Raw genomic sequence first — 19,308 nt, 5'->3', positions numbered from 1 at the left:
CTGGCAGGGCAGCGGGTGTTGTTGACGTCATCAGTGGCGGACTTCGTTGAATCCTGGACCTCCATCCTGGACATCACAGGCAGCAAGGTCGTCGCCAAGTTCCCCAACACCTCCGCCAAGCGTGAGTCAATAGAGTGTTTGTGCTTTCCAAGCAATGGGATAATCATGTACAGTGTGCTCTCCAAGCAATGGGATAATAATGTACAGTGTGCTCTCCAAGCAATGGGATAATCATGTACAGTGTGCTCTCCAAGCAATGGGATAAATCATGTACAGTGTGCTCTCCAAGCAATGGGATAATCATGTACAGTGTGCTCTCCAAGCAATGGGATAATCATGTACAGTGTGCTCTCCAAGCAATGGGATAATCATGTACAGTGTGCTCTCCAAGCAATGGAATAATCATGTACAGTGTGCTCTCCAAGCAATGGGATAATCATGTACAGTGTGCTCTCCAAGCAATGGGATAATCATGTACAGTGTGCTCTCCAAGCAATGGGATAATAATGTACAGTGTGCTCTCCAAGCAATGGGATAATCATGTACAGTGTGCTCTCCAAGCAATGGGATAATCATGTACAGTGTGCTCTCCAAGCAATGGAATAATCATGTACAGTGTGCTCTCCAAGCAATGGGATAATCATGTACAGTGGTCCCTGTGATGAAAGGACACCCTAGGGACCAGCCAACAGTGTCCCGACATTGCAGGTGGCCTGTCGTGACAGGTATTGACTGTATTGACTGTATTGACTGTCATGACAGGTATACTTTGGTAGATAAAATAGGAATAGGGACAATAGAAGGTGTCCTTTTAAGGGAGGTGTCCTCTCATCGGAGAGTCCACACATTGCAGGTACCACTGTCATGACAATGAAGGGCAAGGCCGTCACCTCAGTCAGCTGGTGGGGGTGAGTAGAGATGATTGACACCTGTCATGACAATGAAGGGCAAGGCCGTCACCTCAGTCAGCAGGTGGGGGTCAGTAGAGATGATTGACACCTGTCATGACAATGAAGGGCAAGGCCGTCACCTCAGTCAGCTGGTGGGGGTCAGTAGAGATGATTGACACCTGTCATGACAATGAAGGGCAAGGCCGTCACCTCAGTCAGCTGGTGGGGGTGAGTAGAGATGATTGACACCTGTCATGAAAATGAAGGGCAAGGCCGTCACCTCAGTCAGCTGGTGGGGGTCAGTAGAGATGATTGACACCTGTCATGACAATGAAGGGCAAGGCCGTCACCTCAGTCAGCTGGTAGGGGTCAGTAGAGATGATTGACACCTGTCATGACAATGAAGGGCAAGGCCGTCACCTCAGTCAGCTGGTGGGGGTCAGTAGAGATGATTGACACCTGTCATGACAATGAAGGGCAAGGCCGTCACCTCAGTCAGCTGGTGGGGGTCAGTAGAGATGATTGACACCTGTCATGACAATGAAGGGCAAGGCCGTCACCTCAGTCAGCTGGTGGGGGTCAGTAGAGATGATTGACACCTGTCATGACAATGAAGGGCAAGGCCGTCACCTCAGTCAGCTGGTGGGGGTGAGTAGAGATGATTGACACCTGTCATGAAAATGAAGGGCAAGGCCGTCACCTCAGTCAGCTGGTGGGGGTGAGTAGAGATGATTGACACCTGTCATGACAATGAAGGGCAAGGCCGTCACCTCAGTCAGCTGGTGGGGGTCAGTAGAGATGATTGACACCTGTCATCAAAGTTTGGTATTGGTATTATATCCTCCTGTGGGGTTACCCTCCTGTGGGGTTACCCTCCTGTGGGGTTACCCTCCTGTGGGGTTACCTTCCTGGCTATTGGGGCTGCTTTACCACTGGCCAAAGTGAGTTGCCTTACAGTCCGAGGCTGCCCATTTGTTGTTCTATTCCGTTTTACTGCATGCGTGTATTGTTTCCAAGCCCTGAGACTTTTTCTGTGAACGTAGGATCTTTATCCTGCGCATGCGTGCACATGGGGGTGAAGAGAGAAGAGAAAGGAGTCTGCACAACGTTATTACGTCGTTAACTCTGGGAAATAAATCCCTTGCCAAACGTGGGGGTAGAACCCATGCTGATAGCGACAACTGGTTTCAAAGCCGATGCCGCTACCGACTGAGCTATTTCCCCGCCATGTATTGTTAGCTTTATGATCACCCTGTGACCGGAGCATTGTTATGACTGGTTCTCTATCTACCTGTTTCAGGTCAGCCAGGTGTGGATGTGGTGGTGACGGATCACACCTGTGACCAGAGCGTGGTGGACAAAGCCAGACAGCTGGGTGTGCCGGTGGTGTCCTCGGAGTGGGTCATGCAGTGCATCATCAACAACACTCTGCTCAAGCACGACGCTCACCCCAAATACTATCACAACTTCTTCAAGGATGTGGCCCCTCTGGCTTACCAGTATCTGCAGAACTCGGCTTGATTGGGACACCACTACTTTAAGTCATTCACAGGATGTGGCAGATCAGGCTTGATTTGGACACCACTACTTTAAGTCATTCACAGGATGTGCTGATCAGGCTTGATTTGGACACCACTACTTTAAGTCATTCACAGGAGTCAGCCGATCAGGCTTACCCGTATCTGCAGAACTCTGACTGACTAGTTACACCAGCACTTTGAAACATTCTTGGGAAGACACTGTTTATCACTGTGACAGTATGAACCATGGCTGGAACGACACTCTTTACCATGAACAAAGTCGTTCCAGACATATTTCACATCTGCTCAATCTAGCGTGAATGTTTGCTGAAGCATAGTATACATACATAATGTGTTGGATAACTTTGGAGCAGCACTCGAGCAAAGACTCGTAATGTAGATCAGCAGCAGGTGTTGTGGAGCAAGCTCGTTCTTTTATTTTCACGTTTTCTGTGCGATGTCAACTTCAGCTGAGACAGGGAACAAAACACAGCTGACGTTGAGTTCTCAGGTATCGTCAAGACCAACCCACATCAGAGCAGCAGGGACTTTTTTTTTCTTTTTCTCTCAAGTTATGCATTTATTTACACCAAGCGATGCCACCACCACTAATGCAAGAAACCACAGCTAGAAAGATGCTGTGAATCAGTGCAGTGGTAATTTGTTAATCAAAACAACATCTGTTATGTGAACTGCTCATGTTAGAGGCACGCAATGAGACAACAAAAATGCTCTTTTAATAATCCGTAGGAGGACCAGCGGTTGCGCAAGTGTGTATCATGGGGGGTGGGGGGGGGCTATGAGGCCCTTTTTCATCCCCTCCCCCCCTTTCCTCTCTCTTCTCTTGGATTTTGCTTGAAGCTGTGTAAATAGGCAACTCTTGTTCAGATGTGCTGATTAGATTTGTGTGTGTGTGTTGGACAGAGTTGATGTGTGTGTCAGTATTATGGTGTGAGGACTGTTGCTGTATTGACTGTACAGGACTGAGTGTCTGATGTGTGTGTCAGTGTTGCTTTGTAACGGCAGTATCAGTGTCATATTTTACGATGCATGACCAATGTGTTGTCATTTACACGTATGTGTTTTTAAGATGTGCACTGTGAAGTCATTGTTACAATACAAGTGTTGTTACAGTCTCGGTTCAGTGAAGCTGCTGCCACGCGGTAGCGATTCAAACATGGGATTTGTTCATAACGAGACAATTGCTGATTGACTCCAAGAATAGAGCAAGTTCCATCAGCCGAAGCTACGAGAGAATCGCTTGCGAGTGACTTGTAGCTCCATCGCAGCTCCATCTTACGCGAAAATTGGCTCGTGTGACTGTGCAAATCGTTGTGTGTGACCGGCCTCTGAGACAGAACGAGTATGATATGTGTGTCAGTGTTAACTGTTATGTCGTGAGAGCAGTGTTATTGTGCTGGCTTTGCCGTGTTCATTGTTTCGGGACAGAACAGGAGTGTCAGTGTCGTGTCAGTGTTACATATATTTCAAAGTCAAATCTTGTGTTGATCTGCAATGATGTCAGCAGAGCTGATAGAAATGTTTGTCATGCATGCATCGTCCATCATGTTGCACTGTGTCAACAAGTCTGGAGCATTGACTGTGCAGCATTGACTGTGCTGTTTGATTCCAGAATACTGTTTGTTTCTTGGTGTTTGATTCCAGAATACTGTTTGTTTGCATGCTGACTCCAGCACTGGATGTCTTGTGTCACAGCTGTAGCAGTACAGTGGATGTCTTGTGTCACAGCTGTAGCAGTACAGTGGATGTCTTGTGTCACAGCTGTAGCAGTACAGTGGATGTCTTGTGTCACAGCTGTAGCAGTACAGTGGATGTCTTGTGTCACAGCTGTAGCAGTACAGTGGATGTCTTGTGTCACAGCTGTAGCAGTACAGTGGATGTCTTGTGTCACAGCTGTAGCAGTACAGTGGATGTCTTGTGTCACAGCTGTAGCAGTACAGTGGATGTCTTGTGTCACAGCTGTAGCAGTACAGTGGATGTCTTGTGTCACAGCTGTAGCAGTACAGTGGATGTCTTGTGTCACAGCTGTAGCAGTACAGTGGATGTCTTGTGTCACAGCTGTAGCAGTACGGTGGATGTCTTGTGTCACAGCTGCAGCAGTACCATTTTGTAGTTTGGATCATTCTGCTGTACAGTGGAACGCCCCTTTGTAGTCTGGAGGTGCATAGTCTGGAACAGTGGGGACGTTGTTTTGTCGCAGCAACATTTCTTAGACGCGTGCCTCTTCTTTGCAGCTGTATACCGGTACATCATTACATGTATACAAAAAAGTCCCAAGAAAATCCCAATGCCCTGTACAGCAGAATGATCCAAACTACAAAATGTACTGCAAACCAAATGAATGTGTTTACTGTGATTGACATAGTCTATACGTATCGACTTTTGAGTGTTCCATGTTTCCGTGTGTTGCGTATCTAAATGTGTGTATTTGTGTGAATGTTAGTCATCGTGTTACTGTTTCTCAGTTTATTTATTGCTGTAATTCACGTCATTCATGCCCCTTTGTTGTCTGTTTGTTTCTTCTCGTGGTAAACTTAACATGCAGAGGATGACAGAATCTGTAAGTGTGTGAGTCTTTGATTCGTGGCATCAAGCGTGAAATGAACAGGGAAAGAATGAAGGGTTGGCTGAAAGTTGTTAGTATTGCGATTGTATTGAGGATTTCATTGCATGATCTTTTCACTTGTGTTTTGATGTTTCATCTTTTTCTTTGCTTTCTGGACATGGAATAACCAGCAGAAAAAATGAGACTGTCGGGGTATGAGGTACCTGCCATGAAAGGACACCCTTGGGACCAGCTAAATGTACTGTCCCAACATTGCAGGTGGCCTGTCATGACAGGTATATTTTGGTGAAGATAATAGCAGGGCTAACACCTTTCCGGTTCTCGCCGGAAATCCGGTTTTTGAGAACTTTTAAAATCTCAAAATCTGGTTTCTTAAACCAAATTTTAAAAAAATGTATTATTTTATAATTTATTCACATACATTTTGGTACAAGGAGAAACTGTTCTTTGCCTCTACAAGATAAAAAAAAAAAAAAAGCCTCAGCCCGGCGGACCCTGCACCCTCGCCTTTCAGGTTTTTTGACTCACATGCGAAGCAAAAGTGAGTCTATGTACTCACCCGAGTCGTCCGGACGTCCGTCCGGAAAACTTTAACGTTGGATATTTCTTGGACACTATTCAGTCTATCAGTACCAAATTTGGCAAGATGGTGTATGATGACAAGGCCCCAAAAAACATACATAGCATCTTGACCTTGCTTCAAGGTCGCAGAGGCCATAAATGTTGTCTAAAAAACAGCTATTTTTCCCATTTTCTCTGAAGTTTTTGAGATTGAATACCTCACCTATATATGATATATAGGGCAAAGTAAGCCCCATCTTTTGATACCAGTTTGGTTTACCTTGCTTCAAGGTCAAGGTCACAGGAGCTCTTCAAAGTTGGATTGCATACATATTTTGAAGTGACCTTGACCCTGAACTATGGAAGATAACTGTTTCAAACTTAAAAATTATGTGGGGCACATGTTATGCTTTCATCATGAGACACATTTGGTCACATATGATCAAGGTCAAGGTCACTTTGACCCTTATGAAATGTGACCAAAATAAGGTAGTGAACCACTAAAAGTGACCATATCACATGGTAGAAAGAGCCAAAAAGCACCATTGTACTTCCTATGTCTTGAATTAACAGCTTTGTGTTGCATGACCTTGGATGACCTTGACCTTGGGTCACATGTATTTTGGTAGGAAAAATGTGTAAAGCAGTTCTTAGTGTATGATGTCATTGCTAGGTTTAGTTGCTAGGTCAAGGTCATGTAAAGGTCAAGGTCAAGCATGTGAGTCGTATGGGCTTTGCCCTTCTTGTTACTTTTTTTGGGTGTTAGTACTGTAATACTAATAGACAAGGGGACAACAGAAGGTGTCCTTTCAGAGGAGATGTTTTCTCATGGAAGGGAACCTCACATTGCAGGGACCACTGCATGTCACCTTCACTAGTTTTTTTGGTTTATACTAGAAATGCTTGTGAAATCCTAACAGGTCGGTAGTGTGTGTTATGATGTAATTTCTACCTGGCGAGTTTCTTTAATTTGTATAGCCTGTTATGCTTTCAACACAGTAATATTCCGCCACTGAAGCATCACATTTTTAAACTTGCTTTGACATTTCTGTAAGTGTGAGGTAAGGACTGCAAACTTGAACCTAGTTAAAATGACTAACTTCGGGGCAGTAGATTCTCTTTGAAATCTCGGTCCCGTCCGAGGAGGGTCTGATTTGCCCAATAGGGCTGTCTGTGAAGGGACACATTTTTTGTATCTCTCTCTTTTGCTCTGTACTTGAGGCTTTTGTTTCTTGTCTTGATTTAAGATTACTCTCTTCATTTATGCTTATTTCTGTATTCATGTTTACTGTGTTGAATTGGGTGAACTTCCTTGATTTGTGTTTTAACAAATTTGTTTGATTTTGTTTTTGTTTCTAGATTTATTTTAGTTTTACCGATTTTATTTTGTTTTCTGAATTATGTTTAGTTCCCTGATTCATGTTTAGTTCCCTGATTCATGTTTAGTTCCCTGATTCATGTTTAGTTCCCTGATTCATGTTTAGTTCCCTGATTCATGTTTAGTTCCCTGAATTATGTTTAGTTCCCTGATTCATGTTTAGTTCCCTGATTCATGTTTAGTTCCCTGATTCATGTTTAGTTCCCTGATTCATGTTTAGTTCCCTGATTCATGTTTAGTTCCCTGAATTATGTTTAGTTCCCTGATTCATGTTTAGTTCCCTGAATTATGTTTAGTTCCCTGATTCATGTTTAGTTCCCTGATTCATGTTTAGTTCCCTGAATTATGTTTACTTTCTTGGTTTGTGTCTATTCCTTTGATAATATAATATGTTTATTTTCGACACATTTTGCTGTCAGTTACAAGAGAGTAAATATTGTGTGAAAATGGGTTTTGTCATAATGTGCATCGTAAGTATGACTTAACTGCACATGTAGATTTGCCTGATTGCATGCAGACTTGCAGGTTTTTGATCATGGGGGAACGATCACAAGCAAGATGCCTCTGTGTGGTTTTGAAAATCAAAGAATAACATAATTTCAATATCATTCTTAACACATGCTTCATTCTGTATTTTTGTACATGTTTTCTAATATTTTTTTCCAACATTGTCTTTTTCCATGTGAAGATAAATTGCAGCTGTCAAGTTGAGTGTGTGTGTTTGTGTGGAAACAGGATGAGAAGTGTGAATGGGATGATTCAAAGACAGTATTCCTGCTTTTACGGCAAATACACACACACACACACACACACACACACACACACACACACACGAACACAGGTTAAGTTTTGTTTGTGTTTAAAGAGATTGAGAAGTGTGAGTGGAGGATAAAAAGGGTGTGCCGAGGAATCAAGAAATCACGCACACGCACACACACACATACACATGTTCACAAACACATTCATGAACATACGTAGCATGCGTGAAGGCGTGTACAACACACATGCACACACACGGTGTACAAACACAATCACAGACTCGCAAAGTCATGGAAACAGATGTAGCCCCATCTCTTATTCTCCACGCCTTGTTAATGATTTACGCCTCAAATGAAGGTAAACCGGATTTTCCCCACACAGAAGTCTGCCGACTTTCACTTTTAGGGTTCCCTTGTCGGAACCAGCAGGACTGTGTGCCTCGCGCCCCCTAATTGGGGTAGAGGCGCGTCCCCCGGGTGGTGGATGGGGGAGCCTTCTCTACTAATTTCTAAGAGAAGGTCGCATCACTCTCGATGCTGTGAACCTAATTAGGATCTTTTTCTTGTTTCTTCTCTATTTCTGCCTCCCCAAAGTCCTTTTACTTTCCTTTTCTCACCCATAAAATTCTTCACTTATTACCCTTGTTAAGTGGTTCTTGTATAGAATATAGTCAATGTTTGTAAAGATTTTAGTCAAGCAGTATGTAAGAAATGTTTAGTCCTTTGTACTGGAAACTTGCATTCTCCCAGTAAGGTCATTGTACTACGTACGTTGCAAGCCCCTGGAGCAATTTTTTGATCAGTGCTTTTGTGAACAAGAAACACTTAACAAGTGGCTCTATCCCATCTCCCCCCTTTCCCCTATCCCATCTCCCCCCTTTCCCTCGTCGCGATATAACCTTCGTGGTTGAAAACGACGTTAAACACCAAATAAAGAAAGAAAGGACTGTGCTATTCGACACAGGTCATGTTGTTTTCGTTTTGTGTCTGAAAGGTTTGTGCTATTGACACAGGTCATGTTGTTTTCGTTTTGTGTCTGAAAGGTTTGTGCTATTGACACAGGGGATGTGGTTTTCGTTTTGTGTCTGAAAGGTTTGTGCTATTGACACAGGTCATGTGGTTTTCGTTTTGTGTCTGAAAGGTTTGTGCTATTGACACAGGTCATGTGGTTTTCGTTTTGTGTCTGAAAGGTTTGTGCTATTCGACACAGGTCATGTGGTTTTCGTTTTGTGTCTGAAAGGTTTGTGCTGTCTGCACAACGGTCGGGTGTGCTGTGCGCGCATGTGTGTGTATGTATGTGAGTGTGCGTGTCTGTCAGTGTGTGTGTGTGTGCGTATGTGTGTGCGTATGTGTGTGTGTGAGTGTGTGTACGTGCGTGTGCCAGTATAAGTGTATGTATGTGTGTATGTATATGTGTGTGTCTGTGCGTGCGTGCGTCTGTGGCTGTGCGTGTCTTTTCGTGTGTGTCTGTGCGCGCGCATGCGTGCTTGCTTGTGTGAAAGCGTGTCATCAGACCACAGAACTGTCTGTTAGCGCACTGTCGCTGTGCGCCACTACTTATATAACAGGGACATTGGGTAAAAAAAACACCTTACTTTCGGTTTTGCAAATTCTGGGAAACGTTTGTGTGGCCGGGCCCGTAGCAACCCTGGCCGGTGACTCACGCAGTCAGCCCACACCCGACATTGGAGAGACAGGCTCTGCTCACACAGCTCATTGACAGGAAGACGGACACACTGACGACACGGCCAGTACCGGACTTCATGTCCTTCTGTAACCTGTTTCACACCTGAGAAGAGCTTCTTCAGTGGCGACGACACAGCGGTAGGTGGTGTTGTCACGTCGTTAGTGGTGGTGGTGGTGGCGTTGTTGTTGTTGTTGTTGTTGTTGGTGTTCGTTGTTGTTGTTGGTGGTGTTCGTTGTTGTTGTTGGTTGTTGGTGTGGTTGTGGTAGAGTTGTTTTGTTTGTTTGATTTAGATTGCACTGTGTGACAGCTGCCTAAGTCCGAACACTTGACGGTTTGGTCCTCCCCCCCCCTTATGCTGCGTCACTTTACGTCCACGATTACGATTCGTACTGATGATTAACTTTAGAGATATACTTTTTTTTTTCTTTTTTTTCCTTCTTTTTCTTTTCTTTTCCTCTAGGAGATCAGACATTGTTAATCACACATGTGCGTGCGAGAGATATACTTAATCATAAGTTCTTATCATAAGTACAGTGGATGTATGTCTCTGGTATCTGATATTTATTTTGTATTAGTTTTCTGTCCAAGTACGTGTCATGTGTGTGACGCATTTCGCTACCCCTATATCTGTACCCGTGACCGTGTCAATGTAAGACTATATCTGTACCCGTGACCGTGTCAATGTAAGACTATATCTGTACCCGTGACCGTGTCAATGTAAGACTATATCTGTACCCGTGACCGTGTCAATGTAAAACTATATCTGTACCCGTGACCGTGTCAATGTAAAACAATATCTGTACCCGTGACCGTGTCAATGTAAGACTATATCTGTACCCGTGACCGTGTCAATGTAAGACTATATCTGTACCCGTGACCGTGTCAATGTAAGACTATATCTGTACCCGTGACCGTGTCAATGCAAGAGGTGTGGGTCCGGGCAGATTGACTTTACGATGTGGTTGCGGGGCCGGGGAGGTTTTTTTGTAGGGGGGGGGGGGGGAGTAGGGTGTGGGACTGAAGTTCTTCCTTCCTTTTGACGACCCCTTTTCTGTCTTCTAAATGCGGTGTCCTCATACGGTCCTTCTTGGTGTGTTGCACAACACACACGCACAGAGACACACACACAGGCACACACACTCACAGAGACAGAGACAGACACAGACAGACAGACATAGACAAACGCGTGCGCGCGCGCACGCACACACACACATAAGACGCACGGACGATCGCACGCACACACAGACAGACAGACAGACAGACGGACAGAACACACACACACGCACGCGCGCGCACTCACACACACACATACACGCACAAACGACACACACACAAACACATACACACACACACACACGCACACACACTGGGCACACACACACACACAGACACCCGCACTCATACGTGCACACAAACAAATAAACATCAACGCACGGATGCACAAACACACAGGCACAGATAGCCAGTCAGACAGAACACTCAAAGCCACAGCCACTGACAGACACAGACACACACACACACACACATACAGACATACACCCACACACACACAAAAACACCCCCACCCACACACAAACACACACACACGCACACACAAACACACACAGCAACACCCACCTACCCCCCCCCCCCCACACACACACACACAACAACACCCCCCCCCCCCACTCAAGCAGGGAGGAACAGATAGTGCACCGAACACCACTAGGCAACATCGGGTAGGACTCCAAGTATACAGAATATAATTTTACTGCAAGCTATCCACAAAGACTATGTATTTGTGGTGTGACTCGGTGTCCTCAATTATTTCTGGCACGGTGCCCACATTTTTAAAAAAACTCACAATGACAATGGGCGCTTCGGTGCATTCTGACTCTGCAATTTCTTTGTAAACTGCACCTCGAGTCAAAATTAAATCGTGATAGTACTCTTTACCCTCCTTTGAAATCTGTCTTCTGAGAGAAATAACTCAATACAGTCTAGAGACATAGTGCTTGCTGCCGCGCGAGCCGAGAAAGTTTTCCCTCTTTATCTTTGACTTTGCTGCGCTGGCCGCAAGACCCCTCCGCGTGGAGGTGTTTCCAGACACATCGTACGTAGGGTGAATAGGCTGCTTTGAACTATTTTCTTTAGTAAGGGAGAGAAAGCTTACACATTCAGTCTGCTCAGCAAAGCGTCAAAGTTGATCAATAATTTGTAACGACAGAGAAAGAATAACTCAAGACAGAACGAATACTCGAGATACAAAGAAACCATGCACGCACCACAGCCTGCTGCGTTTTCAGTTGTACATGTGTGTGTGTGTGTGTGTGTGTGTGTGCAGGGGTGTGTGCGTGTTCATGTGGGCGTGCTAATGTAAATATTTTTGATTAAAAGAAAAAACCCACCAGTTGGACCTGTGTGTAAAGATCACTGAATGCCCTGGCTTGAAGTGGCGGGGTAATTAAGGTGGTTGCTGTGTGTAAAGATCACTCAATGCCCTGGCTTGAAGTGGCGGGTTAAGGTGGTTGCTTGAAGTGGCGGGTTAAGGTGGTTGCTAGAAGTGGCGGGTTAAGGTGGTTGCTTGAAGTGGCGGGTTAAGGTGGTTGCTTGAAGTGGCGGGTTAAGGTGGTTGCTTGAAGTGGCGGGTTAAGGTGGTTGCTTGAAGTGGCGGGTTAAGGTGGTTGCTTGAAGTGGCGGGTTAAGGTGGTTGCTTGAAGTGGCGGGTTAAGGTGGTTGCTTGAAGTGGCGGGTTAAGGTGGTTGCTGTGCAGACAGCCTTGAAAGGTCAATTAAAGCCACACTCTTCGTGTTCGGCTCACCATCTCACCCCGGCATCTCACACACCTCACACATCTCACCCATCTCACACATCTCACACACCTCACCCATCCCACACATCTCACCCATCTCAAACATCCATCCACTTGGGCACATACCAAAAGTCAACAACGAGACCTTCCCCGAAAGCGACGTACAGCTGCCTGAATGGCGGGGTAAAAACGGTCATACACGTAAAATCCCACTCGTGTAAAAACATGAGTGAACGTGGGAGTTTCAGCCCATGAACGAAGAAGCCTGCTTACCACGGTATGGTGAGTTGATTACTTAATTGATTGTTGGTATGTGACCAAGTATAGACAGATAACCTTTTTCCCATCTAAAAGTTGTGTCAAATCCGAGGTGAGCCGAATTGTGTTCATGAGACGGAGTGTGCCTGTAGAGATCGGCCCTACTTTCATGAGACGGAGTGTGCCTGTAAAGATCGGCCTTACTTTCATGAGACGGAGTGTGCCTGTAGAGATCGGCCTTACTTTCATGAGACGGAGTGTGCCTGTAGAGATCGGCCTTACTTTCATGAGACGGAGTGTGCCTGTAAAGATCGGCCCTACTTTCATGAGACGGAGTGTGCCTGTAAAGATCGGCCTTACTTTCGCTTTTTCCGATCTATAGAATACCGAGAATCGTGGGTTCAAGGCCCTGGCCCCCAGTCAGACATTTGGATGTCGCCTTCAGTCCCTGCAGTAGGCTGCAGTCAGGCATGTCGAGAGAAAAGCAGCATACTAAATGCACATCCTGTCGTATTTTTTGCTGAGACATAAAGCTTCGACGGCGTGACAGTCACGAGGTATGTTGTTCCTATCGATCGTCCTTCTTCTTCGTTCATGGTCTGAAACTCCCACGTTCACTCATGTTTTTGCACGAGTGGTTTTTTACATGTATGACCGTTTTTACTCCGCCATTCAGACAGCATACGGCTATTTCGGGGGAAGCATGCTGGGTATTTTCGTGTCTCTATAACCCACCGAACTCTGACATGGGTTACAGGATCTTTTCTGTGCGCACTTGGTCTTGTGCTTGGGGGTACACACGAGGCACTAGCAGATCTGCACATAAGTTGACCTGGGAGATCGGACAAATCTCCACCCTTAACCCACCAGGCGGCCGCGGCCGGGATTTGAACTGAACACCTTCCGATTAGGAGGCCGATGTCTTATCCACTACACCACTGCGCCTGTCGATCGTTGGTTAAAAGTTAGAGTATACACGTTGAAGGCTGTCAGTGTCATTAAGACATCGTAACGAACAGCACACTTTCACATTTGAATGAGATTCAGCAACTGAGACTGTGTTTAACTATGTTCCGTAGAGTTATTGGCACACGCAGTAGTGTTCGTCGTGGTATTTTTTTTTTAAATGACAAAGTACACTGATTAATGACAAACGACACCGATTAATGACAAACGACACCGATTACACAAACCAAGACGTTTCTTCTTGACCGTGTCTTCAAAAGAAAAAATCTCTGACGTTCCAAGCTGTGCATTCAAAATGCACATTTTGTCGCCACCATCTTGAAGTAATTTTGTTGACACATAAGGAAGTGCGGACGTATAACCAACTACAAGGTCACATTGACACAAGGACTGTTTTCTGTTATGTCAATGGCATGCATGTGGAAAAATCTGTCGTGTCATTTTGACTCCATGTCTTCCTTTCAACGAAGTAAGTCCGTTTACAACCAATTCATAAATATGAAACATAATGATTAATTCAGCATTTTTCCTGAGAGCGTGAACGAGGAAGTGTCATTGAATCAAAACGGAAACTTGTGTGTGTGTGTGTGTGTGTGTGTGTGTGTGTGTGTGTGTGTGTGTGTGTGTGCATGTGTGTGTGCGTGTGTGTGTGCACATGTGTGTGTGTGTGTGTGTGTGTGTGTGTGTGTGTGTGTGTTCAAACAGGAAGGAGATTGAATCACGCGATGCACAAATAGAGCTGACAGCAGCTCTAGGTCATGTAAAAAGAAAACAAGATTTTAGTCAGCCCTGTGTCCCAGAACGCAAGGATTAATTGCGTGCGTGCGTACGTGCGTGCATGCGTGCGTGCATGCGTGCGTGTGTGTGTATGTGTGTGTTTGTGTGTGTGTGCGCGTGCGGGCGTGCGCGCGCACGTGTGTGTGTGCGTGTGTGCGTGTTGAAACAGGAAGGTGAATCATACGATGCACAAATAGAGCTGACAGCTGCTCTTAATCCACTGATGTAAAAAGATGACAATATTTTAGTCAGCCCTGTGCCCCAGAATACAACTCACTAATTAACAGCTGTGTGTTACTATCTGACCAATACACACAATACCATCCGCCAATAGGTGTCAAATCAAACACACCGAATAACCCATTTTCCGCTTTTGCACATTTTATCACAAGCTGATCATATTCCAGATGTATGAACTTCTGGTTCAATATCACTGAGATGTGTTGCATGTCCCAGGAAAAGTTTTTTCTCATTTTTCGGCAGTGAAACTTGAAATTCCGATATGTTATTGTTCTAGCAGTAGACCTTGATCATTGTTCTAGCAGTAGACCTTGATCATTGTTCTAGCAGTAGACCTTGATCATTGTTCTACCAGTAGACCTTGATCATTGTTCTACCAGTAGACCTTGATCATTGTTCTACCAGTAGACCTTGATCATTGTTCTAGCAGTAGACCTGGATCATTGTTCTAGCAGTAGACCTGGATCATTGTTCTAGCAGTAGACCTGGATCATTGTTCTAGCAGTAGACCTTGATCATTGTTCTAGCAGTAGACCTTGATCATTGTTCTACCAGTAGACCTGGATCATTGTTCTACCAGTAGACCTGGATCATTGTTCTAGCAGTAGACCTGGATCATTGTTCTAGCAGTAGACCTGGATCATTGTTCTAGCAGTAGACCTGGATCATTGTTCTAGCAGTAGACCTGGATCATTGTTCTAGCAGTAGACCTTGATCATTGTTCTAGCAGTAGACCTTGATCATTGTTCTAGCAGTAGACCTTGATCATTGTTCTAGCAGTAGACCTTGATCATTGTTCTAGCAGTAGACCTTGATCATTGTTCTAGCAGTAGACCTTGATCATTGTTCTAGCAGTAGACCTGGATCATTGTTCTAGCAGTAGACCTTGATCATTGTTCTACCAGTAGACCTGGATCATTGTTCTAGCAGTAGACCTTGATCATTGTTCTAGCAGTAGACCTTGATCATTGTTCTACCAGTAGACCTTGATCATTGTTCTACCAGTAGACCTTGATCATTGTTCTACCAGTAGACCTGGATCATTGTTCTAGCAGTAGACCTTGATCATTGTTCTAGCAGTAGACCTTGATCATTGTTCTAGCAGTAGACCTTGATCATTGTTCTAGCAGTAGACCTTGATCATTGTTCTAGCAGTAGACCTGGATCATTGTTCTAGCAGTAGACCTGGATCATTGTTCTACCAGTAGACCTGGATCATTGTTCTACCAGTAGACCTGGATCATTGTTCTAGCAGTAGACCTGGATCATTATTCTACCAGTAGACCTGGATCATTGTTCTAGCAGTAGACCTGGATCATTGTTCTAGCAGTAGACCTTGATCATTGTTCTAGCAGTAGACCTTGATCATTGTTCTACCAGTAGACCTGGATCATTATTCTACCAGTAGACCTGGATCATTGTTCTAGCAGTAGACCTGGACCATTGTTCTACCAGTAGACCTGGATCATTGTTCTAGCAGTAGACCTGGATCATTGTTCTAGCAGTAGACCTGGATCATTGTTCTAGCAGTAGACCTTGATCATTGTTCTACCAGTAGACCTGGATCATTGTTCTACCAGTAGACCTGGATCATTGTTCTAGCAGTAGACCTGGATCATTGTTCTAGCAGTAGACCTGGATCATTGTTCTAGCAGTAGACCTGGATCATTGTTCTAGCAGTAGACCTGGATCATTGTTCTAGCAGTAGACCTGGATCATTGTTCTAGCAGTAGACCTGGATCATTGTTCTAGCAGTAGACATGGATCATTGTTCTAGCAGTAGACCTGGATCATTGTTCTAGCAGTAGACCTTGATCATTGTTCTAGCAGTAGACCTGGATCATTGTTCTAGCAGTAGACCTTGATCATTGTTCTAGCAGTAGACCTGGATCATTGTTCTAGCAGTAGACCTTGATCATTGTTCTAGCAGTAGACCTGGATCATTGTTCTAGCAGTAGACCTTGATCATTGTTCTACCAGTAGACCTGGATCATTGTTCTAGCAGTAGACCTTGATCATTGTTCTAGCAGTAGACCTTGATCATTGTTCTACCAGTAGACCTTGATCATTGTTCTACCAGTAGACCTTGATCATTGTTCTACCAGTAGACCTGGATCATTGTTCTAGCAGTAGACCTTGATCATTGTTCTACCAGTAGACCTTGATCATTGTTCTAGCAGTAGACCTTGATCATTGTTCTAGCAGTAGACCTTGATCATTGTTCTAGCAGTAGACCTGGATCATTGTTCTAGCAGTAGACCTGGATCATTGTTCTAGCAGTAGACCTGGATCATTGTTCTACCAGTAGACCTGGATCATTGTTCTAGCAGTAGACCTGGATCATTGTTCTACCAGTAGACCTGGATCATTGTTCTAGCAGTAGACCTGGATCATTGTTCTAGCAGTAGACCTTGATCATTGTTCTAGCAGTAGACCTTGATCATTGTTCTACCAGTAGACCTGGATCATTATTCTACCAGTAGACCTGGATCATTGTTCTAGCAGTAGACCTGGATCATTGTTCTACCAGTAGACCTGGATCATTGTTCTACCAGTAGACCTGGATCATTGTTCTAGCAGTAGACCTGGATCATTGTTCTAGCAGTAGACCTTGATCATTGTTCTACCAGTAGACCTGGATCATTGTTCTACCAGTAGACCTGGATCATTGTTCTAGCAGTAGACCTGGATCATTGTTCTACCAGTAGACCTGGATCATTGTTCTAGCAGTAGACCTGGATCATTGTTCTAGCAGTAGACCTGGATCATTGTTCTAGCAGTAGACCTGGATCATTGTTCTAGCAGTAGACCTGGATCATTGTTCTAGCAGTAGACCTGGATCATTGTTCTAGCAGTAGACCTGGATCATTGTTCTAGCAGTAGACCTGGATCATTGTTCTAGCAGTAGACCTTGATCATTGTTCTAGCAGTAGACCTGGATCATTGTTCTAGCAGTAGACCTTGATCATTGTTCTAGCAGTAGACCTTGATCATTGTTCTAGCAGTAGACCTTGATCATTGTTCTACCAGTAGACCTTGATCATTGTTCTAGCAGTAGACCTTGATCATTGTTCTACCAGTAGACCTGGATCATTGTTCTAGCAGTAGACCTTGATCATTGTTCTAGCAGTAGACCTTGATCATTGTTCTAGCAGTAGACCTTGATCATTGTTCTAGCAGTAGACCTTGATCATTGTTCTACCAGTAGACCTTGATCATTGTTCTACCAGTAGACCTTGATCATTGTTCTAGCAGTAGACCTTGATCATTGTTCTACCAGTAGACCTTGATCATTGTTCTAGCAGTAGACCTTGATCATTGTTCTAGCAGTAGACCTTGATCATTGTTCTAGCAGTAGACCTTGATCATTGTTCTACCAGTAGACCTTGATCATTGTTCTAGCAGTAGACCTTGATCATTGTTCTAGCAGTAGACCTTGATCATTGTTCTAGCAGTAGACCTTGATCATTGTTCTAGCAGTAGACCTTGATCATTGTTCTAGCAGTAGACCTTGATCATTGTTCTACCAGTAGACCTTGATCATTGTTCTAGCAGTAGACCTGGATCATTACCAGTAGACCTGGATCATTGTTCTAGCAGTAGACCTTGATCATTGTGCTGTGCAGGTGGCTGATTACTCTACATACGTGGGTAACGCGACTCTTGTTGCTGCTAGCTTTCCACTGGGAAGAAGCGTTCCGAAAATGAAAGATTATACAGCAACCATCAACGATCTTTCGGCGGTGAGCATTAGTCCGTTTGGTTGTTACCACTGCAAAGCTTGCCTTTTCTGCTTCTGCCCCTCAAAAGTTGGTTAGAAATTTGAACTTTTGCAAGAACGGGGGTTGTGGTACTCGCATACACATGTGGCTTTATCTTCATAAAAACCAGTCGCGTGGAGCGAAATTAATACATTCAGTCATTCTGTCGGACTCACAGAATGATACTGAACGCGCTGCATTTCACAAAAAAATGCTTTGCCGATTACTGCGACCCAGACAGAAAAGGTTGACATATTCACGTGGAAAACGTGATCGCTTGAAGCGACAAGCTAGTAAAGCGCAGTAGCGTACAGAGCGTCCGAGAAAAGCGCGCCTTTCTTTATTCTTTTTACATTTAGTCAAATTGCTTTTATTCCCCCCTCTGCTTCTTTACCTCTGTAAACTTGTAGAGCTAGTTATTTTTCGATAATGACCCAGCAACCAAACAAATAACGAGCCAGCAACAGCCTGAATCCTCGATAGTGCAATGGGTTGAGAAGCTGTTCTGTTTCGGTACTACTTTTGCGACTGAAAAGTTCCGAACGCTCTATACGTACGAAGTATACATCTCTGGAGCAAACAATACAAACATACCGCATTTAAATTAACAACTACAGGCCTGAACACATGAATCTCCATATAAAATCCATGAGTTCGGTTGTTTTCTGAATCTAGATCTGCCGTGCACAAACCGTTCATCACAAGCGAATTCCCAAGGCAAGTAACTCATACTCTGGCGACAAGAGTAGTTCCCCTTCTTTTAACGCAGTTTCTTCGACAACACTGACTGCAATCCGACGGTCAGTTTTCAACAATATTTCATTTTATAAACAGATCACACGCAACCAAATGCACACATCTCATCAATTTAAACAACATAAAGCGGTTTCATACACTATTTTCCCCAGAAAATTGAACTTCATACAGTAATTAACGTTGGAACACGGGTGCAAAAGTTCGTCTGCTAGTCCCATTTGACGAAAGAACATTTACTGAGTGATACTAAAACATAAACAGAACACACAATATCTGCCTTTACCGCCACAGCAGAATAACAGCATATCTGTGTACTTGATTTTAGTCCAAAACAGGGAAACTGAAAAGAAGTTTTAACAGAATGGAATGATTTGCACG

At 44.3% G+C, this 19,308-nt stretch overlaps 2 protein-coding genes across 7 annotated transcripts in view; both read left to right on the top strand.

Annotated features, from left to right (window-relative positions):
* LOC138949430 (TP53-binding protein 1-like) overlaps positions 1-7,642 on the top strand; it is a 129,615-nt gene extending 121,973 nt beyond the window's left edge. For all 4 annotated transcript variants that reach the window (XM_070321282.1, XM_070321274.1, XM_070321259.1 and 1 more), the window contains 2 exons: positions 1-121; positions 2,191-7,642. The exon at positions 1-121 is cut by the window's left edge and continues 19 nt beyond it. In XM_070321282.1, coding sequence (XP_070177383.1) covers positions 1-121; positions 2,191-2,411 — 342 coding nt within the window. In that variant the 3' untranslated portion in view covers positions 2,412-7,642. The remainder of the gene's footprint in view (positions 122-2,190) is intronic.
* Positions 7,643-9,365: 1,723 nt separating this feature from the next.
* LOC138949525 (NFX1-type zinc finger-containing protein 1-like) overlaps positions 9,366-19,308 on the top strand; it is a 36,344-nt gene continuing 26,401 nt past the window's right edge. For 2 of the 3 annotated variants that reach the window (XM_070321385.1, XM_070321371.1), the window contains exons 1-2: positions 9,369-9,518; positions 18,040-18,156. The gene's annotated coding sequence lies outside the window, so the exon portion shown is untranslated. Of the gene's footprint in view, positions 9,519-18,039; positions 18,157-19,308 lie in introns of all 3 variants that reach the window. The other variant, XM_070321373.1, reaches the window with a different exon arrangement.

Source organism: Littorina saxatilis, linkage group LG1, assembly GCF_037325665.1.
Source record: "Littorina saxatilis isolate snail1 linkage group LG1, US_GU_Lsax_2.0, whole genome shotgun sequence".
Lineage (NCBI taxonomy): Eukaryota > Metazoa > Mollusca > Gastropoda > Littorinimorpha > Littorinidae > Littorina > Littorina saxatilis.
The sequence above is the reverse complement of the archived record's forward strand: the minus strand, read 5'-3'. Positions and strand labels throughout refer to the sequence as shown.